The sequence below is a fragment of the Rattus norvegicus genome, chromosome 7, assembly GCF_036323735.1.
Source record: "Rattus norvegicus strain BN/NHsdMcwi chromosome 7, GRCr8, whole genome shotgun sequence".
NCBI classification, from domain to species: Eukaryota; Metazoa; Chordata; class Mammalia; order Rodentia; family Muridae; genus Rattus; species Rattus norvegicus.
Window position 1 is genome coordinate 133,620,782 of NC_086025.1, and position 26,270 is coordinate 133,647,051.

The following is a 26,270-nucleotide window of genomic DNA, read 5'->3' on the forward strand; positions in this document are numbered from 1 at the left end:
TCCACGCCTAGTCAAAACCACACTTTATTTAGTAGTCTGAAAAATGTTTCCGCTTTAACTCTTGCCCAGTGAGTGGTGGGCTGGACGCCTGTCCCCCAAACGTGTGGACGCGCCAAAGGAAGCTTTTCCTTGGCGTCATTACAGCCCTGCTTCTATTACTGCTCAAGCCCCTGGTAAAAAACGTTCCCTGTGTGTGGTGCCTTCCTCCCTCAGGCTGCTGCAGACTCCAGCAATGGCAGGATTCCGAGGGCACGGATCCACACTGCCCGAGAACGTGAATTTCGTGAGGCTTGTACCCATGGCCCTCGGCTTCAGAAACTTCTCTGGGCAGACGAGGTCAGGTCCTTGGTGGTTTCTCTTCAGAGTTCTGTGTTTTCATCATTTGAAACTACCTGGGAGGGAAACACGGTTCGTTAGATGCTGACCTAACTTTTTTCTCTTCAAATCCCGTGTCATGCTGCGCCTGTGGCACTGGATGCTGGGGTTACCCCAGGAGGAGCTGCTGGCTCTGTGCGAGGCCTCACAGCCTCTGTGATAGGGTGGCAGCAGCTATTCTAAGGCACTGGCGCCATTCACTAGGAGGGCTGCTTAGGTGTTCCTCCAGAGGGTAATTTGTGGCTCCGTTTTACATGACCATTCTCGATCAGCTTCTGAGTTTGCTATGCTGCACTGTATGTGTGAGTATTTTTGTATGTTCTGTATAACATCACTTTTTAAATCAAGTATACACAGGCTGGGGAGAAACCACGTGAACACTGGGCAGGTAACACGGGCGCTTGTAATCCCAGCATCCAAACTAGGTGACTTTAAACTGCTGATCTTCCTGCCCCTCCCAGGTACTGAGATTACAGTTGTGTGTCACAGTTCTTGGTCTGTATGCTACTGAGGAGTGAAGCCAGGGCCTCATGCACTCTAGGTCCCCAGGCCTCCTTACTTCTTCCTGAGGCTGGGGTTATCCTGGTGTTTACTCTGGGATCTATAGAGAGGTCAATCTGGGGGCTGATGTCCTACAAGGGCAAGAGTTCTACCAGTGAGAGAAGCTCAGCTTCCCTGGTCTCCCTGGACGGTCTTCCGGGCCTTATACTTTCCTAGGGTTGTAAACACACAGAGGGCCTGAAACAGTAGGGTAGGCTTTCCTCCGTGATGTTTTACAGATTAATTTAAAAAGGGGAAGAAGATTTGGAGGGAGTCATGGTTTGCAGGCCAGAAAGTCAGGACTTTGGCTTGTAGACGTTATTCCTCGACCAGATACACCTTGCAATTGTGATCTGTGTGGCTGGCTCTTGTCTACAAATCTCCAGGGGAACGTTCCAACGACTACTGGCTACTTTCAGACTGGCTGTCCTCAGGAGTACACTGCAGCGCTCACATCTAAGTGACCTTAAACCACAAGTGGTCAGTGAGCTGGAGAGGGGCAAGAGGCATGACGGTTTCTTTAGTGTGTGTGTGCGTGTGTGAGCGCATGCACATGTGCCTGACACATTTGGGACAGCATTTGGGAGTGGGGTCTTTCCCTCCTCCATGCAGACCAAGTGTCTGACTCAGGTCATTGACTCGGCGGCAGGCATCTTTCCCTGCTGAGCAGTCTTGCCGGCCCTTTGCCATATTCCATGAGTCAGGGTCTCTCTGAACTTGGAGCTCACACTAACTTGGCTAGTTTGGTGGCCACTGAGCACTAGGGCCTTTCCTTTCTCCAGTCCCCCTACGTCACCAGGTCTGTTTCACATGGCCCTGGGGATCCAAACCAAGGCCCTGAGGTTGCACAGCGAGCACTTTACTGACTGAGCCATCTTTCCAGCTCCCATAATAGTTCCTTTAGGGGAAAGTTGGGAGACCAAGAGCAGTAGATGGCACTGTCAGGGGGCTATGTGAGGAAGGTCGAAACATGCTTTTTGCTCTGAGTGGGAACACAGGTCACTCAGTGGTAGAGTACTTGCCTGACATGTGTAAGTTAAATTAAAATTTAACTGAGTAATACACACATATACTTACACACACACACACACACACACACACACGTACTCAGTTACTGATGACTATCAACTGCCATGTGACTAGTAACTACATTTCTTTTTCAAAGGAGGGTTTTATCGTGTGTGTGTGTGTGTGTGTGTGTGTGTGCGCGCGCGCGCGCGCGCATGTGCTATATGTGGTGTGCAAGTGTGTGCAGAGCCAGAAGAGGGTTTCAGATGTCTGCCCCTACAACTCACAGTCGATCTTTGAGAAAAAGACTCTCCCTAAATCCAGGTCTCAGAGTTCTTAGGTTTGGCTGGAAGCCCCAGTGGTCTTCCCATCACCCCCCAGCTTGCAATGCAGGTGAGGTATCTGAACTCCAGTCCTTATGATTATACTTCACTCTCAACTGCTCAGACATCTCCAGCTCCCGATCTGTTTAGACTGGGTCTTAGTCTCCGGAGTGGCTTCAAAGTCACCACGAACCTGAGGATGACCTTGGACTGCTGGTCCTAGTGCCTCTACCTCCGTGGTGCTGGTATTCTAGGCCTGTGCCACCATACCTGGTTAAAAGTGCTGGGTATCAAACCTGGTTAACGGAGTGCTGGGCATCAAACCCAGGGCTTATGTCCGCCAGGCGAGGACTGACTAACTCATCTGGCAAGATCCCAAAGCGCTGTCTACTGTCTTCACCCATTTTCTGAGGAGAGCCAGGAATATAGGAGGCTCAGTGGCTGTGCTTGGGGAGTCAATCCCAGTGCTGCATGGTCAGCCATCTCACTGTGACCCCTCTACAATGACATGACCACAGAGCTCCACGTCTGTCTGAGCTCTGCATCAAGGGAGGATGATCACTGTTGAAAGCAGCCCGTTCTGTTGTGTTTTCCTGTCAGCCCTCTGAGCACCCTGCTTTCCGGGACAGTTTCTTACGCTTCTCCTCATCCCGGCCTTGAACCTCGGATCACCTGGCCCTCGTCTTTCAGGCACTGTGTCTGGAATCCAGGCGTGTCCCAGCACTCCCAGCTCCATCCCACTTTTTGATATTTCATGCATTTGCTTATTTGCTTGCGTGTGTGCATTCGTGACTGTGTTGAGAGCACACGTGTGCCGTGTCAGGGGATGATGGAGGGGGTCAGTTCTTCTCCACAGTAGGTTCCAGGAATTAAACTCCGTCTTCCGTGGCAAGCACTTTACTTGCTGGCCTATCTGTCAGCCCAGTTCTTTCCTCATTAAGATTTGCTTCCTACGTGACTTGAACATGGGCCTGGAGGGATGGCTTAGTAGTTATGAGCACTGGCTGCTCTTCCAAAGGACCTCGGTCCGACTCCTAAACCTACATGGTGGCTCACGACCATCTGTAACTCCAGTTCCAGGGGATCCAATGCCCTCTCTGGCACCAGGCACACACACAACAGGTACATAGAGGCAAAACACATACATACACAAAATAAAAATTTAAAAATAGAATAGAAAGAGCCATAACTTTAAAACTTTGGGGTGAAGGGCTGCAAAATAACTCAGGAGAGACACTTGCTGCCGAGCCTGATGAGTGGGGTTCGAACCCCACCAGGCACAGCATTAGTGGAGGAGACCGACTGACGCCTATCCTTGGACCTCCACACTCAGGCCACCATGCATGTGTACCGTCACATGTTCACACGTACAGAGGATAAAGAAGTATGTTTAAGAACTAACAGGGTGAGGAGGGAGAGCAGGCAGTGGAGGGCACACCTATGATCCCAGGACTCAGGAGGCAGAGGCAGGTAAGTCTCCTATGGGTTTCTATGGGCTTGAGGTTAGCCTGGTCTACACTGAGTTCTGGGCCAGCCAGAGTTTCACAGAACAAAGCAAAAAATATTCTAAATACTCTTAAATTTAAAAAAAAAAAAGTGCCCAAGGCTTTTGTCGTTTGTTGGGTCCTGGTGGGGCATCCAGAGCCTCCTGCACCAGCACTCAAGACACTGTGCACACCAACCTGAATTTCCAGCCCACGGAGGAAAATGTGGAGACCCTAAAACACTGCTTTTGGGGGTGGAAGTGGGGCATCCCGACTACAGTGAAGATACTGGAAAGGACTAGAATCCTAAACAGAAGACGGGAATGGGTGGTCCTGCACAGCAGCACTTGGAAGGCAAGGGCAGGGGTCACTGGGCCTGGGCTAGAGTGAGTTCCAGAGTTCTAGGCTGGCCATGGAGATGGGGTGAGTAAATGTCTTAAAAAACAAAATGCAAGGAAACAAAAGACAACTCTCTCAAAGACACCTGCACTTTGTTCTCAAGTGCCTGTCTGTCTGTCTGTTCCTTTCCCTTAAACCTTATGCTTACACCAATATTAAAATGTTTCTTATAAAAGCTGGACTCGGTGGCCCAAGTGTTTTAAGCCCAGCACTCTGAAGAGGTGGGCAGATCTTTGTGAGTTCCAGGGCAGCCTGGTCTACAGCAGGCTCCAGGACACCGGAACTACACGGAGAGGCGTCCTGGCTCTAGTAAATTAAATAATAAATAAATAAATAAATAAATAAATAAATAGGCAAACCAAACAAAGTAGAAAAAGATCCAACCAGACCCCCACTTGCCTGGGTGGCGCTCTTGGTGGAGGAGGCATGTGGCTCTTTGGGGCCCGAGCTGCCAGTGCCCTCCTTTTCTCCGGTCTCTGGGGGTTCTGGATCCGAAGAGGCATCTGAAGAGGCCCTGGGGTGGCATGCCTTGGAGGCCTCTGCCGATCCTGGGGGGCTGGAGAGCCCACCGCCTGAGGCCTTGGGTGGTGGAGGCCTGCTGGGCGGAGCAGAGGTCCGCTGGACGGACGCTGTTCTTTTGCTCTGTTCTGCCCCCTCGCTCGAGGCGCGGGCACGGAGGACCACTTCCCCGGGGGGAGAATGCTCTTTCCCGGTCTGACCCCTGCCCAGGGATGAAGTTGGGGAGCACGGGGCAGCTTCCTCCTGGGACTTCACCTCAGCTGCAGGGGAGGCCGGGGCCGGGGTCGGGGCCGGGGTCGGGGTGGGGCCGTTGCAGGCTGCTAGAGACTCTTCTTCGTCCTCATCTTCATCCTCATCTTCCTCCTCCTCTGAAGAGCTTGTTTCAGACTGGTCTTCGTCCGCTTCCTCATCTTTCAAGGACTCTTCGCTCTCACAGCTATCCTCTCCCACTGCCTCAGAGGTCAGCTCCTCTGCAGTGGCTGACACAGACTCACTCTCACTGGTTACAGAAAGAGCATTGGGGCTGGTAGGTGAGGTCACTGGGCTGACGGGGCTGAAGGCAGTACAGGTTTGCACCGGGGGAGAGATGACTAAGGAGCGCCTGCTGCTGCTGTGGAAGGAAGGGCATTCAAGCTTAGAAGGGTCACACGCCCGCCCGCTGCCACCTGAATGACCACAGTTATCACCGCCCACAAAGCCGTTTACAGTGGCGTTAGAAGGTGAGCACAAGTGTCAGTAAAGCTCCTTAAAAATAAAGTAAAAGGTACCACAACACTCCATCCACACCACTCTCTCAGTCTTACACCAGTGTGTGGAGAAAAAGAAGACTGTCGAGAAGCCTTAGAAATACATACTTTGACCTGTTCCGACCCTGCTTGTCCTGGGTGTGAGGTCAGAAGTGGGGGCGGGAGGAGGAGACACTTGGTTTCTTTCCTGACTGGGATACTTTGTTGATATAAGGCTTGGGGGCAGGAGGAGAGGAGACACTTGGTTCCTACCCTCATTGGGCTTGGTGGGGAATGATACTTTGTTGATATAAGACTTTTTATAGTGGTAAGTTTAGAAAGCTTAAACATAAACGTGTCCCGGAAGTCTATAATACTCCCTAAGTGTGATCCCCATTCTTTTGGTCACAGGGCCGGTCTCAGTGCCACCTGGCCCTTACTTATCTTTGCTGAATCCCCACTGGCCCCCTAGCGTGTCAGTCAGTACTGCCTACGGAGGCAGGCTTTCTCTAGGTGGGGACAATCGATTTGAAGGGCAACCTGTAATATCTAATGAGGCTGGCGAGGCCCATCGACGGGCCCTGTATCTTAGTAATCCAGTCCACACAGGTGCTAAAGGAACCCTAGGTGATGGTCACAGGGAGAAATGCGTGTGTTTATCACAAGAGCGTCTGCGGCAGCAAGAAACTGGAAATCCCCCAGTGGTTGTTTGCAGGGCAGGTGGTAAATCATGAGTACCAGATGCAGCCTGGAGAGCCGCACCAGTGACATGAGTAACAGGATAAACATCTCAAAGGATGAGGTTGACCTCAGAGACCCAGTGAGGAGGACCAGTGGGGTCTGGGAGTTCAAGACCACCCTGAGCAACTAGTGTGGACCCCATCTCAAAAGTCTGCAGAAAAATATAGGCAGTATAAGTCCATCTACATGAAGTTTTAGAATGAGGGGCTAGTAGGATGGCTCCGAGGCTAAGGTTCTTGCTCTCAAGCCCCGAGAGCTGGGTTTGATCCCAGGCCTCAAAGCTTAGAGAGAACCAACCTCCAGAAGTTTCCTTTGACCTCCACATATACCTGTGTTTCTCTCTCAAGCCCTCCAAACCACCTCTCTCTCTCTCTCTCTCTCTCTCTCTCTCTCTCTCTCTCTCTCTCTCTCACACACACACACACACACACACACACACACACACACACACAATAAATGCAGTAAAAACCTTAAAAAAATATAAAACAATATCTTCTGTGTATGAATATAGGTATAAAATAAAAGTAAGACATGCGTAGAAATAGCAAGTCCTGGACTTACAGCCATTGCCTCAGGCAGAGGTGGGGACAGAGTGAGTGGGGGAGGGGCACGGGAGCTTCAGCTGTGTTTACAGTAGCTCCTGTCTTTCCAACTCCTTCCTCCCTGACTGCTCTCACTCTATAGCACAGGCTAGCCTGAAACTGTGTCACTGTGGCCTGGCTGGACTCAGATTTATGACTGTTTTGGCTTAGGCTCCGAAGCCTAAGACTGGCTGGTGCTATAGATTACTGTCAATCTTCTTCATCTCTAGTCATACCTGAACCTCTGATGAGAGACCAAACAGCCATGAGCAAGAGCACAAGGCAAGGGCTGGCGTGGGGGTAGGGATGGAGACACCGCGTGTGTCCACACAGGGCGCACGTGAAGCAGGGCTGCAGGCACTCACCTTGACAGGCACTCACCTTGACAGACACTCACCTTGACTGACATGCACTCACCTTGACTGACAGGCACTCACCTTGACAGACACCTTGACTGACAGGCACTCACCTTGACTGACAGGCACTCACCTTGACAGACACTCACCTTGACTGACAGGCACTCACCTTGATAGGCCCTTTACCACAAAGACTTTGTTGGAATGCTGCTTCTCCAGTTTGCTCATCACTTCATAGAGACTGTGGTTCAGCTAGAGCCAGGAAGAGAAAGGAGAGGCTAAAGGGAACCTTGGCCATTCCCTTCTCAGGCAGCTTTCCCAGTCAAAACCTCCTCCACCCCACCTGGCTCCCTTACTCCTTGGTCCATTGTTCCCTGCCTCCTCCCTTCTGCTCCCCTCAAGGCAGCTCTCTCAGGCCAGCTCCCTCAGGGCAGGGCAGGGTCTCCCTCAGGGCAGGGTCTCCCTCAGGACAGCTCTCTCAGGGCAGGTTCTGACTGGAGGGTGTCCCTTTTCTCAGGGCATCCAGGGGAATGACAGTTCGTGTTAACATGAAGCAGGTCCTAAGTTAGCGGAACGCTGTGGAGGGACCTGTGTCTGTCTGTGAATGCAGAAGGAAGCTGCATAGAATCCTGTAATGTACAGCAGAAACGCTGTCACAAGCTCACGTTCTCTAGCTGCGCGTCATGGACACTGGTCCTACTCCACTTGAAACCCAATTTGTACTTGAGCATCACCCTCCCCACTCTAGCAACAGCCAGAGGCCTCACTGCTCTGCTCCCAACACCAGTTCCCTTCCGTAGGCCCCACCTCCACGTTCGTGCAGGAGCTTGGGTTTAGAAGCTTCTGCTCCACCAGTGATGGGAGATGGATGGGGCCCTTGGAGGGAGAGTGTGCAGAGATGTACATTTTAACAGCACTCAACACAATCAGGCAAGCGCTGTCACCTCATCCGGCGATAAAAGCTAAACTGTTCCCAGTGTCTACAGACATTGTCGAAGTGAGGCCTACCATGGATCCACCAGAGAAGCCCACTGAGGAGCCTCAGCTGGCCAGTGCTCCTCACCTTGCTCATCTCCCTGTAGAAGACGTCTCTCAGGTTGGAAATGTTTTGGAAGACGGTCACGTAGCAGCCAATACGACTAGGGGGAAAAACACAAGCACATGTGAGGGTAGTAGGGGGCCCGGCTAGCCACCAGGGCTCTCCCAAGAACAGCGGCTGCCTTCCTGGACGAGGATGTTCTGGAATCCGATTCAGGACAGGTGGGCCAGGAGTGCAGAGAGGTGAGGGGGGACAAATTAGCCCAGGCTGACACTGAAGTTTAGACTGAGTCTAGTTTCAGAGTTTAATGGCTGGGTGTGGCAGCACATGCCAGCGCCTGGGAGGCAGAGGAAAGTGTGTCTCTGGGTTCAAAGCCAGCCTGGTCTATGGTCTACATCTCACTTACTTACTTTCTTTCTTTCTTTTCCTTCTTTCCTTTCTCTCTCTCTCTCTCTCTCTCTCTCTCTCTCCCCTCTCTCTCTTTCTGTTTTGAGCTTTTGAGGTATTAATATAGAAGAAGCTGCTTTGCAGAATTTTTTTTTAATTTTTTCTTTTTCTTCTTTTTTTTTTTTTCTTCTTTTTTTCGGAGCTGGGGACCGAACCCAGGGCCTTGCGCTTGCTAGGCAAGCGCTCTACCACTGAGCTAAATCCCCAACCCCTTTTTTATTTTTTAAATACTTATTTTATGTCTGTGAGTGCACTGATGCTGTCTTCAGACACACCAGAAGAGGGCATCGGATCCCATTACAGAGGGTTGTGAGCCACCATGTGGTTGCTGGGGATTGAACTCAGGACCTCTGGAAGAGCAGTCAATGGCTCTTAACCATTGAGCCATCTCTCCGGCCCTTTGCAGAATTTTTAAGAGAGGCCGCCTAATTATAATTATATAACAAACGGCCATTCGTTCCCTTTCATCAACACACAACTTCTGTGTACGTATAACACAACAGAATTCTCCTATAAACAGGTCAGAAAGTTTGTGTCTGTAACAGGGCAGGGGTTTCTGCGTCCTGTGTTTTTTTTTTTTTTTTTTTGTTCATTTTTTTGGAGCTGGGGACCGAACCCAGGGCCTTGCGCTTCCTAGGCAAGGGCTCTACCACTGAGCTAAATCCCCAACCCCGCGTCCTGTGTTCTTGCTGAGACCATTTCAGGTCTAACTGACCCTGATGGAGAACCCTGTGGAAAACTCCCTGACTCTAGTCTAGGACCAGAGGTCAGGATGTCCTAGCTAACACACCGTAGGCTGTCTCTGTGAAACCCATGTAGCTAAGCGTGTAGCTTGGTTTCTGTGAACTGCTTGCTTCTGTTCCGAAACCTGCTGATCAAGTGGTCTCTGCCTTCACAAACCCTCATGGCTACCCCTGGGTCCCCAGGTACTTGGCTGTGGTCCCAGTTGGCTGGAATAAAGGCTTTCAATTGGCTAAAACTATGTCTGGGTGGTCATCTTTGGTGGGCTACCCATAATGCACCGGAACAAACTATTTTCCCACTCTGTTTAACTTTGGAGACAGATAAATGTAGTCAATAAAAGACTGTATCATGGGGGCTGGAGAGATGGCTCAGAGGTTAAGAGCACTGGCTGCTCTTCCAGAGGTCCTGAGTTCAAATCGCAGCAACCACATGGTGGCTCACAACCATCTGTAGTGAGATCTGGTGCCCTCTTCTGGCCTGTAGGCATATATGCAGACAGAACACTGTATACATAATAAGTAAAGCTTTAAAAAAAAAAAAAAAAAACTGTATCATAACAGCTTAGCATGGTGGTTATGCCTGCAACCCTAGCACTTGGGAGGTCCAGATGGGAGGATGGAATGTCTAAGGCCAGCCTGGGCTACATAGCTAGCCTCTGACTCAAAGAACGGCTGGCTCGAGGACAACCTGTACACAGTGCAGTTCTCCTGCTGTCATCGTATTAAAGCACACTTGGTGTGGGAGAAATGAGATGTGGGCGAAGTTTCTCTTCCACTGTGCAAAATATACCTGGGACGCTCTTGTCTACCACGAAGGCATTCCTGACATTTGGATGACAAAGCACTTTACTCTCCTACCCCACCAGCACCTCGTCCCCAAACCTGAAAAGCTGGTGGGGCAGGGATGTGACACAGGGATCTGTGTCACAAGTCTAGAGAGATAAGGACGCTTGCTAATCACACATGTCACTTCAGGGCAGAGGCAGCATCCTACTCTCGGACCAGGGCTCTTTCCACGACATCCCGTGTCTGGACCATCAGGCGGTTTTGTAACCTGCTGGTCTAAGCAGCTGGTCCCATCTTGAACGTCAGTCATTACCTGTTATAAAGAACAGGCAGCTCCTCCAGGAGTTCCTGGTTCAGGTCTTCAAACACAACCTGGGCCTTGCTGAAGTCTTCTTCTGCCTAGATGATGGAACAGGGGCTGGAGGCTGCTCCTTCACCCTCTCCACCTCTCCCCTCCCTGCCCAGATCCATATCCTCCTCCTCGGTCACAGGACTTGGACTGCCCTTACAGCAACAGGGGAAAACCACCCAGGAGTCCACCACGCCTGTACTTGCTTAGCACAGCTGCCTGCCTGTCCCTTCTGGGCAGGGGGAGCAGGTCGTCTGACTTCTCACCTTGGCCATCTTGGCCTCGTCCTTCTTCTTAGCATTCTGTACAGCCTCCAGGTGGTGTCGGGCACTATCGTAGTCGACCAGTTTCCGGCCCCGCTTGGCAATTCTCTCCTAGCCAGGGTGGTGAGAAAGGGTGGAGACGAGGCTGGCCAGGGTGTGGGAGAGGACCAAGCAAAGACACCAGATTCTTGGACTTCTAGTAAGCTGGTGAACTTCAAGGTCCCTCATGATCTCAGGAAAACGGGGGTTCTCAGCTAGTGAAGCCTGTACTAAGAGTTCAAGTTTCCTACAAGCCTATTTATTATAGACTAGTTTGGCTTCCAGGAGAAGCAACCTCAAGAATTCCACTAAACTGTAGGTCAGGATTCTGGGTCTTAGTCCTCTGTCTGCCGCTCACTAGCCTTGTGGCCTACGCTGGGAGATGTCTCTTTTTGAACCTTGGTAGCCTACACAATTATTATTTTAAGGACAGATGCTGAGCATGAAGTGCCCTATGAGCTCTAAGCACACAGAGCCCAGAAGCTGTTGTAAGCAGAGAAAGTTTATGTAGTTTCCTCAGGACCAGAAGCTGTGCTGGGAGAGCAAACTTGCCCATCTCGTCTGCCGGAACTCGAAGAGATCTCTGCAGCTGTCTTTACAGCTTCCTCACTGTTCAGTATGGGACAGCATTCTGTGCCTCTGCACTGTCCAGGACCAAAAGTAACCCAGGGGCTGGGGAGATGGCTCAGCTGCTAAGGACAGGCTGCTCTTGCTCAGGACTGGGGTTCAATTCCCAGCACCCACATCAGGTGGCTCACAACTACCTCTAACTCTAGTTCTAGGATATCTGATACCTTTTTCTAGGGTGCAGTTGGCGTGCACGCGTACACACACAGACACACACACACAAATCTAATTTTAAAAAATGAGGAGGAAAATGCTTGGTGTAGTAGCATAGGACCTTAATTCCAACACTTGGAAGGCAGAGGCAAGCAGGCCAGCCTGGGCCTTAGGTCATTTTGATACAAGCTAGATTCATCTGAGAGGAGGAGCCCCAACTATGAGAATGCCCCCATAAGAGCAGGCTGTAGGGCAGTTTCTTAACTGGTGATTGATGGGGGAGGGCCCAGCTCATTGTGGTTGGTGCCATCCCTGGGCTGGTGATCCTGGGTTCCATAAGAAAACAGGCCGAGCAAGCCATGGGGAGCAAGTCAGTTAAGCAGCACCCTCCATGGCTTCTGCAACAGCTCCTGACTCCAGGTTCCTTCCCTGTGTGAGTTCCTGCTCTGACTTCCTTTGGTGATGAACTGTGGTGTAGAAGTGTAAGCCAAATAAACCATTTCCTCCCCAATTTGCTTTTGGTCGTGGTGTTTCATCATAGCAATTGAAACTCTGACTAGGACAACTACACAGTAAGACTGTCTCCACACAAACAAACAAACGAACGAACAAACAGTGATGTCATTCAACTGCTGCTTGGACAGAGAACAGAGCACTGTCTCAGAGTAGATGTCATCTTACTTTTGGAAAACTTAAGCTTAAAAGTTAAGCTTAATCATTAACATACATTTGAGAGAGAATGTTGGCTTCCTCTTAGTCTGAAGTCAGTACAACAGCGTAGATGATTAACAAACTTAGTTGAGTAAATTTAAAACAACATTCTGAGGCCAGAGAGGCATTAGCTCCGTCAGCTATTTCTCAGATCAACAAAAAGGGATGCCCTAGCCAGGCACGGCGACACACACCTGTAATCTCAGCCCTTGGAAGGCTAAGGCAGGACAGTGCTGAGTTTCAGGCCAGCCTGGGGGCTTTCAGGCTGGAGAGATGGCTCTGCAGCCATGAGGGCGCTCTGTTCTTTCAGAAGACCTAAGCTCAGCTTCCAGTGCCCATGTGAGGTGGCTCATAACCGCCTGTGACTCCCGCTCCAAAGGACCCAGTACCTTTGGCCTCCAGGGCACTGTACCCATGTGGACACGTCCAACACACACACACACGCGCACACGCGCACACACAGAGGGATCCTTGACCTGGTTGGATCTGCTTTACTCATCAATTGAGCTCAAAGTGTAATTCACTGACACTGAGTGTAAACAGCCTGTCCTGACTTTTGTCAAGCCCTCTCCCAGCTTCATGGCTAACCATGGGCTCAGGTGCTTTTTACAATGTTAACCCTGCTGTGTTTCCTAGCTAGTGTGGACTGTCCACTGTGTTTCCTAGCTAGTGTGGACTGTCCACTGTGTTTTCTCTATAGTGTGGACTGTCCACTGTGTTTCCTAGCTAGTGTGGACTGTCCACTGTGTTTTCTCTCTAGTGTGAACTGTCCACTGTGTTTCCTAGCTAGTGTGGACTGTCCACCGTTGTTTCCTAGCTAGTGTGGACTGTCCACCGTTGTTTCCTAGCTAGTGTGGACTGTCCACCGTTGTTTCCTAGCTAGTGTGAACTGTCCACTGTGTTTTCTCTCTAGTGTGGACTGTCCACTGTTGTTTCCTAGCTAGTGTGAACTGTCCACTGTGTTTTCTCTCTAGTGTGGGCTATCTACTGTGTTTCCTAGCTTGCGTGGACTGTCTCCACCTTGCCCCACTCTGCAGAATGAGTTACCTTAACCTCACTGAACTGTGACACATAGTTCTCCATGGTCCTCAAAGCCTGGTCAGCCAGTTTCTCTTCATAGTCTTCCCAGAGGAGATCGTTGTTCTGTGGGGTCCGGGTAGAGAGTTGTGAGCGCCCTACTTCTCCACAGGCTGCACCAGAGAACTCCCAACTCTTTCTGCAGAGAGCTCCTCTGAAGCATCGTGCTTAGAATATCATGTCGATCTCAAGGAGAGGGAGGGGCGCCACTCCACTGCACTCAGTGGGTGTACAGGGGGCCCTTGGCCCCACAGGGGCCAGGAAACAGTTAACTACAGGTGGTCATTATTCTAAACCAGCCCATCTTCAAGGAGACTTCTCTGTGACCTTACAGGGAGGGAGGAAGATAGAGCCAGCTGCAACTGCTTTCTATGGCTTAGAGACTGAGGCTCTGAAACAGGGAGTGAACGTGGCCCAGGTCGCCGGTTCCCTGTTTCCCAGGCCAAAGAGGCTCAGCTGAGGGGAGATGGCAGCGCATCCTACGTCTGTGTCTTGCCCAAACTGCTCTTACCCCCACGATGGCCTTCAGGTCCTCATGCCCATCCCAGTCGCTGTTGTAGATCTCCTGCAGGGTCTCTGATACTCTCTTTGAGCTCTCACGCATCACTGAAAAGAGAGAACTCAGTCCTACCATCAAGTGCCTCAAAGCTGAGATGTGCTCACCGGAGGCTAGAAGGATGGGTCCTCAGTAAGGGAAGCTTGGTGGGGCTGGGGGAGGAAGTCAACTGTGAGGCCCATGGCGGTCCGGAGGTCAAGGGCGGCTCAACAGTGAGAACCCTGGGTCTGGCTGTTCTGCGTACCTCAGCCTGCCCAGTCCCTGCATCAGAGTGTCCGTGCATCCTTCCATGCCAAATACCCACCTTTGACTGCGCTAAGGAAGTTCTTCAGATCTTTGTACAGCCTGTGGCCCTCTGCCTGAAAGGGAAAAAGCAGCTTCAGTAACTAACAGGATCTGTCTGGAAGGCGCTCCAGAGGTCGGCCTGGGGAGGAAGGCGGAAAGCAGAGCTCAGGCCTGGAATTTCTTCAGGTGACCCCGGTGACCAGAGCTGCCCTTTCTTGGACAAGCTGCAGGTTGTCTCTTTGGGGTCAACGTACATGCTGGGATGGTGGAAGTCCCCACTGCACGGGCGTGGACACACACACTGCACGGGCGTGGACACACACACTGCACGCATGTAGCTTCTGCCTCTGCTTAGTCCCTTCCAGGGCACGAGAGCCTGTGCCCAAGTCCTGGAATGAGCTCCCTGGGTGTGGCTGGTCCTTCCCGCCACCAGTTCACCAGGTTCCTTTCTCTCCAAACCTCCACACAGACACTTCCTGCCTCCTGGGCAGTATTCCCTCACTTGCCTTGCTCTGCCCTCCCCTCCCTGCACAAGTTGGCTTCTACTCCAAGGCTCTATAGCTATCTCCTGCCCCCTCAACCCCTACCTCCATTCCCCCTACCCCCATGCACTCAACCCATCTGCCTTCTACCATCCATCCCTGCTCCTGTGTCTTGTGTCTTGTCTCTTCCCCATCCCTTCTTTTCTCCCATCTTCCCAGATCTGTCTCTTTCTTAAAAAGAAGGGGAGCCAGAGAAAGATCTCTGCGTGTGCTGGGATGGTGGATGCCCTCACTGCACAGGCGTGGGACTCTGCACTCCTAATCGAATCCGATCTCAACCTGAGGAATGAGCCTTGATTATGACACCTGTTTCTAGCCTCTGCTTTGCTGCTGTTCGATGACAAAGTCTTTCCTCTTAGTCCGGGCTGCCTATGCTCCTGCCTCAGCTTCCTAAATGGTGGATATTCTCTTCCTCCTTTCCTCTTCTCTAAAGATTCATTTTTAGTTTTTAGTTTTTTATTAATAATCTGTCTGTCTCTATCTGTGTGTGCAAACTTGAGTGCAGGTGCCCCAAGAGGCCAGAGGAGTTGGGCTGACCTAGAGGCAGAGCTACAGGAGGCAGCTGTGAGCCATCAGAGGTGGATGCTGGGGATGAAGTCGGGTCCTCTGGAAGAGTGGTACTCACTCTTAACTACTGCGCCATCTCTCCAGTCTTATCCTGTTTTTTAAAATACCTCCAGGAAACGGAGACTAGTAACCTCCTGCCCTGGACAGTGTTCCTGTGTGTTAAATGCTCTGTGAGAAGGCTGCCCGCACTTCAGTATCTGTACAGGATAAACATATTCTTATGTGCATTAGTGTTCCACTTGCCTGTGTGTATGTGCACTGCCTGTGTCCAAAGACGCCAGAAGATGGCGTTGGATCTGCTGGTGCTGGTGTTACAGATGGTTCTGAGTGCCCACGTGGGTGTTGGGAACCAAACCCAGTCCACCGCAAGAGCAGCCATTGCTCTTAACTACTGAGTACCTCTCCAGCCCCAGGAGGAGGCTGGTGTTCTCATTGTTATCATGTGTGTATGTGAGTGTGTGTGTGATGTGTTTGTGAGTGTGTGTGGTGTGTTTGTGAGTGTGGGCACACATGTGCTGTGTTGCACTTGTGGAGGTCAGAGAATAACTCTTGGGAGCTGACTCTCTCCTTGTCACTGAGTGGAGGTTGATCCTGCTGTCCCTGCCTCACTGCATGCTCAGGAGGCTTCCTGCTGCTTCTACTGGGCTCACTTCCCGCTTCACCCTAAGAGTGCTGGGATCATAGACTGTGTGTGTGTGTGTGTGTGTGTGTGTGTGTGTGTGTGTGTGTAGACAGACAGACAGACAGAGACAGAGACACTGGGATTATACTGCATCCAGATTGCTTTTTTAAACATGTGTTCTAGAAATCGACCTCAGGGTGTCACGGCTGCCTGGTCAGCACCCAGTCAAACATCTTGCCAGCCCAGAGCTCTAACTTTTCTTCCACGCCAACTCGAGGACAAACCCTCTGCTCCTGTCACCAAAGCTGTCCTCCTCAGTGCACTGGTTATAACCTGTTCTCCCCCAACTCCCAGTTCTCTCCTACGTGGGTAAACTCCAGTTTCTCAGATCGGGGTGGAGAGGGAGTGGAGGGCCAGATGTGACATTTGGAGCCTGACTTCAGGGATGTGAGAGGGACTGAGGTATGGTGCCAGTCAGCTCATGGGTCAACAGACCAGTTCAAGGAATGGAGTATTTGAAACCTAGAGATGTTATGAAGAACACCAGGAAGTACTTAATGTGGACTTGTTCGTTACTAGAAAGACTAGTGACTTTTTTTTTTTTTTTTGATTCTTTTTTTCGGAGCTGGGGACCAAACCCAGGGCCTTGCGCTTCCTAGGTAAGCGCTCTACCACTGAGCTAAATCCCCAGCCCCAAGACTAGGGCGGAAGTTCTACCTAATAACCGTGTACACAGGAGGTCAGAGGACAGCTGCAGAGGTGGGCTCTCCCTGCCACATGGGTACTAGGGCTTGAACTTACATCACTGAGATTAGCAGCCGGGACCTTTACCCTCAGAGGCCCCTGCCAGCCCAATAATCACGATCCTAAGAGCTTTGAAAGAGGTTTTGAAGGTATAAAAATTAGTAAAAGAGTTGGAGATAGGGCTCAACATTTAAGATCAGTTGCTGCCCTTGCAGAGAACCAGTGTTCAATTCCCAGCACATCTACTGTTAACTCCAGCTTCAGAAATCCAACATTTTCCACTGTGTACCTACACATGCATGTGCGTCCATACACATACACACATACACATACACACACACACACACACACACACACACACACACACACACACACAGGACAAATCTTTTTTTTAAAAAAAATAAATGAAGATTTAACACTTTCTTGAAAGACAACAGTATAGGCTTAACTTTTCACTTCATCATGAGAACTTGGTGTCAATTAAAACTATGACTGATAAGAGCTGTCCGACTGGACGGACCATGTGGCTCAGTGGTTAGGTTAAAAGTGTGCGACGACGTTTGGAGGACCCGAGTTCGGTTCCCAGAGCCCAGAACAGCAGCTCACAACTTCCTGTAACCTCTGTCAGCTCTGGAGTATTGGACAGCCTGTCTGTCCTCCCCAGGGCTCGCGTGCAGGTGGCAGGTCTAGTTGTAGCCTGTTGTGAGCCCAACATGAGTGCTGGGAACGGAACCTGGGTGTTCTGTAAGAGTTTTACACCCCTTTTTAAAAAAATTTTTATTTATTTTTATATATGTGAATACACTGTAGCTGTTGTCAGACACACCAGAAGAGGGCATTGGATCCCATTACAGATGGTTGTGAGCCACCGTGTGGTTGCTGGGAACTGAGCTCAGGAAGAGCAGCCAGTGCTCTTAACTGCTGAGCTACCTCTCAAGGCCCGAGCTTCACACACTCTTTTTTTTTTTTTTTTTGTTCTTTTTTTCGGAGCTGGAGCTGGGGACCGAACCCAGGGCCTTGCGCTTCCTAGGCAAGCGCTCTACCACTGAGCTAAATCCCCAACCCCTTCACACACTCTTAACCATGGAACCATTCACGTGCCCGTCTTCCTTTGCACCTGTTCTTTCTTTAGAAGAGGACAGGGACGTGGCGAGGGTGTAGGGCGGGCTTCAGGGTGAGGGACAGTACTGGGCACTGTTTAATTTTCAGACCCGTCCATCTTCCCCTGAAATGCCTCGGCCAGGTCATCCCAGACACTCTTCTCTGGCAGATAAGACTTCCACAACTGGGCTCTCCTGTCTGTCTGTCTGTCTGTCTGTCTGTCTGTCTGTCTGGTTGCCAGGCACTTGGCTCTATTCTCAGCTAGCAGGTCAGTCTGCTTCTCCCTCTTCAGTTCCCTTATCTGGTGTGCAGAGCCATTTCTATCTCTGGATCTGCTGATCTCATCACTCCTGCCTTCTGAAACTTTGCCAGTTCCTTGGCACTGCCATAAAGAGTGGGAGCTGGTTCTTCCTGCCCCTTATACAAACGGCTGCCACCCCGGGGTAGTGAACCCTTCTCTCTGAAGCTTGATCGCAGCTGTCAGTTCTGCAGAGCTGGGTTCCAGCAGACCTCGGGACAGAGTCAGAACAGCAGGAGGTGTACGGGGAACCTTGAGCAAGTGTGGCCTGATACTCAGCCATATGGGAACTGTGCTGTAGTGAGATACTCCTCTGAGCAGACAGACTGTATTATAGAGAACCTCAGCCATCCCCATGCCGAGGTAACACTGACGGAGCCTGGCCCTCAGGGCTACAATACACACAGAGAGAAGAGCCACGACAGGAAGGGTTAGGAGGTTCCTTTGCTTCTAAGAGAAAGGGGCAAGCAGCAGGCTGATAAAATGCCTGCCTTCTCTAGAACCTTCTGGTACTTAGCCCCCTCCACACCTCTCCCCTCATCCTCAGCCTCATCCTGCCCCCATACCTTTCTTCCTTACCCTCAGCCCCTCCATACCCCTCCTCCACCCTCCAGGTCACCTGCTGTTGGTAGAAGTTGCTGGCACTTTGTTCAAATCGCTCATCTTTGGTTTCTACGGTTTTCCCCAATTTCTGCAGAACCTGGAAAGAAGGCAGAAAGTATGTTATACTCGAGTCTCGGATCTGGCGGTCTTGGGTGGGCTCCCACCAGCTCACCAGTCAGGAAGGTTAACAGGTGGTTAGCAAAAACAATGCTTAGTGATTCAAACTGGGATATCTGGGGATTGTGTTGTGGGATCTAGCTGCTCAGTCTCATTTACAGTCCCCGCCTCCCAACACACACCCCAATCTCATTACTTGAAGAATGTGCTTCCTGTGTTTGGTTTGACCACTCGGTTGAACTAAGAGCCTTGTACAACCTAAACGCACACTCTCCCACTCAATGCACCTTAAAGTGACTTTTGTTTGATTTTTTTTTTTCTTTTCTCGGAGCTGGGGACCGAACCCAGGGCCTTGCGCTTCCTAGGCAAGCGCTCTACCACTGAGCTAAATCCCCAGCCCCCTGATTTTTTTTTAAGGTAGGGTTTCTCTGTGTAGCCCCATCTGTCCTAGAACTCACTGTAGACCAGAATGGCCTTGAACTCAGAGAGCTCCCCCTGCCTCTGCCTCCAGAGGTTCCTGCCACCACCCAGCTCTTGGAGGGATTTTTTTTTTTTTTTTTTTTTTTTTTTTTTGAGCTGGGGACCGAACCCAGGGCCTTGCGCTTCCTAGGTAAGCGCTCTACCACTGAGCTAAATCCCCAGCCCCTCTTGGAGGGATTTTTAAAGGGGCCTAGAGGAGGGCATTCCACTGAGACATAGCTAGAAAATATGCATGGCCTTTTGAGGTAAGGTGTGAGACAGGACGCTCTGCTTGACCGACAAGCCCCTATTTAGGCACTGTCACAGGTCCCTCCCTCTCTGTGGCCAAGGTGAGCAGGGCTCTTCTCACGGAAGCCCTTGTGAGAAACCTTAACAAACTCTGATACGACGCGTGTATTCCAAGCCCCAGGGAAATGAATGGTACCCGTGTCTAGTTCTCATTGGCTAAGAAACAGAGAGCTCACCGCCACCCCAGTCTCAGTGCCAGTGCGAAACACAAGAAAGCGCCAGGTTTGCTCTCAAGAGAGGCTGCTCAGGTGTGAGCAAGGAAGACAGGGCGAGGGGCTGCTGAGATGCTTGGGAGTGAAGGCGCTTGCCATGGAGTCTGAGGTTGACCTGAGGTGGATCCCTGGAACCCACGTGGCGGAAGGAGAGAACGGACTCGCAAAAGTTGACCTCTGACCTCCACATGTACAATATGGTGTGTGTGTGTGTGTGTGTGTGTGTGTGTGTGTGTACTTCCACATGTGTGATGGGGCAGCATGTGTGTATCCACATGTACATCTGTGATATGGCATGTGTGCATGTGCATCTTGGGAGGAAGCACCAGCAATCCCCTAGGCCCAAGGCAGGATCATAAGTGCCGCTTTCAAATTCTGAGTCTCCTCCTTCACCCAACCCACCAGGTCCCCTCTGGAAACCACCCCATTCTCTCTAGTTTCACTGCCACAGCCTCAGGCCCAGCTGTTTCTTCCTTGCTGCCACAGGTCCTGACCATGCTGCTGACACAATTCTTCATCCATCTGCCTCCTTTTATTCGACCCCACGATGTGTCCACTAGGTAGCAGTCATGCATTGGGTATCAGCCAAGTTCCCATTGGACAGTCTACCAAGGACACACTAACCCTAATCCCTGACCCTTAACCCTAACCCCTGACCCTAACTCTGGTGCTTTGACTCTTCCTTAAACTGCAGCTCTCCACGTTTCTCCTCTATATCTTTTTTTTTTTTTTTTAGTTCCTAAATAAGCCCCACTATCAATCATTACAGGCTCCATTCCCTTCTGGAATACTCTAGTGACTTCTCAACTTTGCCTGCTGTGCAAGTATAAGATACATTTTAACAAGCACTACTTCAAATGCCATACCTGTTCTCACACCAACCTATCTACTCCATCCCGTTAATGAAGTTCACTCACTCCTAACTGCTTCTTGCCCACTGTGTTCATCTGTCTGTCTCCTCCTTGGGTACTTTATTAACGCTCAGACTCCGGCAAAGGCCACTTAGTCAGTTTAATGGAAGGAGGTGAAACTGACCGGGTGGTGCCTGGGCTGGGCCCGGAGGAGGGGCTCAGAGAGTGAGTGAGTGTGCAGAGGAGGCCGGACCAACAACCCAGGGCAAAGCAGGCGTGTTCAGCTCTCAGGGTGGGTGTGGCTGGGTGTGTCGTGCTGTGTGGCATCTCATTATGAAGAAATCTGAATCACATGTGGAATCTCATCGTGAAGGAATCCGAATCACAGGTCAGTGTGCCGAGGGTTGTCCTGAGGGCTGTGCAGGGGGCCGTCCTGTGTGTACAGTGTCTGCAGCCTCATGAGAGAGGAGAGGGTCAGTGCCTCTCACATCTCAAGCTCTCGGTGATTAAGATCAAGGCTTCTGTAACCACACATTAATACATACGTTGGCCTTTCTGCTGATTAGCTATGAGGTGCCCAGGACTACATACATACATTCATAAAGACACATACATACATTCATACCTACCTACACTCATACCTACATTCCTACCTACATACATACTACCTACATACATACTACATACATACATACATACATTCATATACTGTGTGGCTCTGTCTGTCCCTGGAATTCACTCTGTAGACCTGGCTGGCCTTGAACTCATGGAGAGTCACCTGCCTTTGCCTCTCAAGTGCTGAGACTAAAGTCATGCGCACAACCGTGCCCAGCCACCACGCCCAGCCTGGCTGGGTCTGCTTTTGCTTCCTTGCCTTTAAATCACAGGTGCTCAAGCGCTGCTTCTCCCCTCAGCCAGGTCTGTCTTTGCTGGTCTCTAGCTTCACCTCCATCCTCCCTGGTTCCCCCTCCCCTCTCACCCCAACAAACAGGGTTCTTCCCCAGAAAGTTGCAAAACCACCTTGTTCTTGGTAGGCAGCTCTTACTTCCTTTTCTCGACTCCTCCCTTCCTTTGCCCACTTATGTTTCTGAGGTGGGGGGCAGGGGAGGGTGGGGGCTGGAAAAAGAGAAAACCCAATTTAGACTCAATGCGGAGGGCAGCTAGGGGCTGGAGCCTTGAGGCGATAGGGCTTCCTGGGGTATGCAGGCTGCGCTGAGAATCTTCCCACCATCTACTTTTTTTTTTTTTTTTTTTTTAGTAGACTACAGCACCTTCAGTAGCAGAAGGCCCACCATCAACTCTTCCCAGATGGGAGCAAGTGATAGCATGGAAATATTTATCATCTCTCCAGTCCCCGACTCACTTGTTGCCATAGCAACGGGTGACTATGCTGGGTCACATTTCACACTGGAGGTGTTTGTTCTTAGACCCTTGAAGGAACAAGATGTGCAGGTATGCAACAGATGTCTGCTACGCAACAGATGTCTGCTGAAAGAATGAATTTGTATGTTCGAAACAGGCTTAACTTGGTAGCCCAGGTTAGCCTCAAACTTGCAATGACTGTCCAGTTTCAGCTAGTTGAGAACTGTGATCACAGGTGTAAGACACTACACCTGGCTAAATTCTATTTTTTGACCAATTCTCAATGAAAGCTCACAACACAAGCCCCTACAATCCTGCCTGAGAATTCTGCCCTGGTCAGCCCCGCCTGGCAGTTGACTAGTTAGAATTCAGACTCTTGGAGAGAAAAAGCAGGAGCTGGTAAGCGAATGTTAACACTGCAGGAAGGTGGGTGAAATAGGTTAACTAGCTCATTCTTTTAACTCTTCTATAAAGTGGGAGGGAAACACCTTCAAAGACATTCACAGGGGGGGGGGTTTACTTGCTGGCTTCAGTCCCTCCCCATGACCTCCCTGTCCCCTACTGCATTTAGTTGAAAGTGTCAATTGAGGTAACCTGAGCAGGAACCAGACTCTAAAAGGTGTAGTTTGTCGCACCTTTGTCTTGGTGTAATGACTCAAAAGTGGCTTTGGAGGGAGTCTACAGACTGTAACTGGAGGCTCTCCCTAACAGGCAGGCTACGTGAGGAAAGTCTGCAGACACACACTACCTGGAGGCTCTCCCTAACAGTTCCTGTGAGTTCTTCCAGGCTCCTCTCCCACCCTCTTGCTCCAGCTGCATTTCTTGATGGACAATGGACGTTTAGCCTAAAGCAGGCTTAGGCCATGACCACAATAACCTTCCTCAGCTGGAAGGTGCTCTCAGGTTAGTGGAGGAACGGCCGACGACACACAGTTCCCATTTCTAAGTCAGCCAGAGCTAGAAAACCTTCCACCCCCGCAAGGCCCTGGGTTCGGTCCCCAGCTCCGAAAAAAAGAAAAAGAAAAAAAAAAAAGAAAGAAAACCTTCCACCCAATTGTTCTGTCCTGAGTTCCCACAGATGAGCATATCTTAGGCAAACAGTGGATTCTGAGCTTCCGGCAGACAAGAGATTATTCATTTCTTAGTTCCCGCTGGGACTGGCTCAGCCCCCTGAACAAAAGAATCTATTGCAAATATTTGACAAATTAAACTCTTGGGGATGTAAGTTGAATGAAGTTGAATGAATGTTAACAGAGAGAAGAACAACATAGGAGAGATTTAAAAAAAAAAAAAAAAAAACCCTTGCTGGGGGAGAACCCAGCAGTCTGCACAGAGAAAACACAGATAGGACAGCAACCGGTCGACTAACATATGTGAGGATGTGTGGTGTTGTAAAAATACAGCTCACTGGGGTTGGGGATTTAGCTCAGTGGTAGAGCGCTTGCCTAGCAAACACAAGGCCCTGGGTTCGGTCCCCAGCTCCAGGAAAAAAAAAAAAAAATACAGCTCACGCTGCAGTCGGTGGGAACTGGAAAGAGAACCAGGAGGCTGTTTCATTCCTCTTGTGCTTAAGGGCCAGCAGACCTTCCCCCTTGTCGGAGGATGAGGAGGTAAAAAGTGATCCCACTTCAATCAGCTCTGCAGAGAGGCTCTGCAGGGACTCCCCCAACCCTGTCCCCCAAGCAGAGGCTGGAGTGGGGAGAATCTGAATTCGCTCTATCGGGCTGAGCAAATGTCCCTCACCAGCCCAGAATCTCTTTTTACTGGAACACTCTCTCTTGTTCTCAGGAACTTCCCAAGACTCAAGGACTCCAGCTCTTCCACACAGACCGATTTTCCTTTAAGTCAGGGTCTGTCTGGGCCAACCCTGAAACCCCGAGTCTCACCGACAGCCTATCTTGCTTTCTGCATTAAGCTCTGAGTTCCTTGGGCAGACTTGAGTTTGCATCTCTCTCCCAGGACTGGGAGAGGATCCAGGACCGGAAGAACATTGTGCGGCTACAGGTGTGACTGTTTCTACTCTGGCCATACTTGACTCTGAAGTTCAGAGTCCTCTCTCTCAGTTTATAGATGAGAGAACTGAAGCCAAGAACAGAACATTTCTTTCTTTCTTTCTTTCTTTCTTTCTTTCTTTCTTTCTTTCTTTCTTTCTCTCTTTCTTTCTTTTTTTATGGCAAGTTTTGGAGTCCAGGCTTAAAGGAGACAAAGAGGTTAAATGACTCTCACTCCAAAGGCCTCATGATGACAACAGGCCAAAGGAAGTCAGGCAAAATGCACCCGATATGCCCGGGCTTCATTTACAATGTTTCTTTTTTTTTTGTGGTGCCCAGGATTGCCCGTGCTAGGTACATGTTCCAACCTGCCATACCTGCCAGTCCTTGATACATGAAGTTTCCAGTTGCTACTTTTTGTCTTTTGTCTTGTGTTTCTTCAGCTACAGTGCAGCTTCCTCTAGGAGCGTTCCTTGTTTCCCTATTTAGAGCTACACCTTTCCATATTGTCTCCCTATTTAGAGCTACACCTTTCCATAAGCACTGCTTTCCGTCTATCAGATGTCTAGTTAGCCTCCAGAGAGGCGAAGTTAAGCTAAGCCAAGTAACAAAGGCTGGCCACACAAAATTCTTATTGTCCATTCGTTTTTTTCGCATGACCTCAAAAGACAGACGTATATAGAGCCTCTCCCTTCCACTGTGGTCCTTTAACCCCATCAGTAATGTCAACCTCATGTGGTAGAGCCGGGTGCCCTTAATCTTCTCCAACAGCTACCGTACCACCTTTACAAGGTAATGCCAATCTTTCCATTGTTGAGTGTGCTATGTATTTAACTGGTTCGAAGATCATGAACTCTCTCCTTTTAGCTCATGCCTCTTCCCACACCTCCTTTTCTACTAGAGTGTGGGTAGATGGTGGCTAGGCAAAGGAACATTCTGGACAGGTAACATCGAAACGCCTTTTAAATGTTTAGAGGAAGGGCTGGGGTGGAGCTCAGTTGGCAGAGTGCTTGGTTTGCTCACAAGAAGCTGTAGGCTCAACCCTCAGCATGGAAGAGATGTGATGTCACACGCTTGCAACCCAGAAGCTAGAGGGAGGCAGGGAGACCAGAAGTTGAAATTCAAGGACCTAGTGAGTTTGGGGGTACAAGAAACTGTCTCAGAAACATGTGACGAGTGATGAGAATGGGGTTCACACCTGTGAACCCAGTGGGAGGATCACCTGGAATTCAAAACCAGCCCAGGGGACATGGTAAGACCCTGCCTCCAAAAAACAAAACAAAACAAAACAAAAAAAAACCCCCACAAAAAAAACAAAACAAAAAACAAACAAAAAACAACAGGCAAATAAAATAAACTGTGTGGAGTGTCCCCATAATCAATTTCTTTCCTTTTTTTCTAATTTTTTGAGACACCGTCTCTCTATGTAGTCTAGGCTGTCCTGGAAGTCACTCTGTAAACCAGGCAGATCTTGAGCTCACAGAGACCCACCTGCCTCTGCCTCCTGAGTGCTGGGATAAAGGCGTGTGCCCATAATCTGGGTGAACTGGCAAACTATGGATGTCAGTTTAATAGGTGGCAGTCTAAGGAAGGGCACACAGAGGCCTTGGATCACCATCAAGGCAGAAGGAATGACCTAAGAAACGGGCTGGCTACTGGGCACAAGAGCTCCCCACTCACCCCAAGATAAGAGTATCTTGTAGCTCGAGCTGGTCTTAACACAGTATATAGCTTAGGATGCCTCTAGTTTTCTATCCACCTGCTTCCGTTTATATCAGTTTAAACATCAGTCAGTGTGGAGAACTGTGCAGGTTGCCCTGGTCCTTGGTGAATTCCCGAATCAAATTAAGTGAGGCGACTCATTGGCGCCGCAGCTGCTGTCCCTTACTTTGAGGACAAGAATCCTCCAACTCATTCATCGCCTAAGAGACACCACTCTTGCCTTATCACTAGGACAAAATCTGTGACACAGTTGACCACCACCATTCGTTCCTTTCTGTTCTGGGTCAGCCTGAGGGCTGCAGAAGACTCCTGTGAAAACAGCTGTTTTCCTCAGCTGCTCCCTTCTCTCCCACGTCAGCCAGTGTTCATGGACACCCATTCCCCGCCCGCTCTGGGGCAGCAGGACCCTTTCGCCTTAGCCTAGGTCCGAGCCCCTGGTGAGGCCAGGCTGCCTACCTTCTCCTGGGCCCTGCTGAACTTCTTCTGCATCTGCTTGGCGAAAAGGCCAGCTGCTCCGCCCGCCTTGCCCTCTGCCATCCTGCCGGCTGCGGGGGCGCAGCTTGGTCCTGTGGTTTCTAGAGGCCCCTGAGAGGAAGTGCGGCCTCCCAGCATGCCTTTCGTGAAGCTCGGAGGGCGGGCCTTCA

General features: G+C 50.4%; 1 protein-coding gene across 3 annotated transcripts; it reads right to left on the reverse strand.

The window, feature by feature from the left end:
- On the reverse strand, positions 1-26,238 carry Bin2 (bridging integrator 2). Of its 3 annotated transcripts, none has more exons than NM_001012223.1 (11): positions 26,083-26,205; positions 18,620-18,700; positions 14,146-14,200; positions 13,797-13,891; positions 13,256-13,351; positions 10,682-10,789; positions 10,380-10,465; positions 8,115-8,190; positions 7,221-7,303; positions 4,529-5,258; positions 1-392 (listed from the first exon to the last, which is right to left on the reverse strand). In NM_001012223.1, exons 1-11 carry the CDS (start codon positions 26,161-26,163, stop codon positions 360-362), a joined length of 1,524 nt encoding a protein of 507 aa, NP_001012223.1. In that variant the 5' UTR covers positions 26,164-26,205; the 3' UTR covers positions 1-359. The 3 variants fall into 3 exon arrangements, 2 of the variants coding, with proteins under 2 accessions (NP_001012223.1, XP_063120143.1); XM_063264073.1 differs by having other exon boundaries at positions 7-388; positions 4,525-5,258; positions 26,083-26,238; XR_010053025.1 differs by lacking the exons at positions 1-392; positions 4,529-5,258 and adding an exon at positions 7,003-7,112 and having other exon boundaries at positions 7,165-7,303; positions 26,083-26,238.
- Between the last annotated feature and the right edge of the window lie 32 nt (positions 26,239-26,270).

Bases quoted from the DNA above. Each gene is read 5' to 3' on its own strand.
- Bin2 (XM_063264073.1), bottom strand. From the start codon at position 26,238: ATGCTGGGAGGCCGCACTTCCTCTCAGGGGCCTCTAGAAACCACAGGA. The intron at 18,701-26,082 runs GTAGGCAGCCTG...CCTTCTTTCCAG, and splicing joins TCAGCAGGGCCCAGGAGAAG to GTTCTGCAGAAATTGGGGAA. The intron at 389-4,524 runs GTGGGGGTCTGG...CCTCCCAGGTAG, and splicing joins CAAGAGCGCCACCCAGGCAA to TTTCAAATGATGAAAACACA.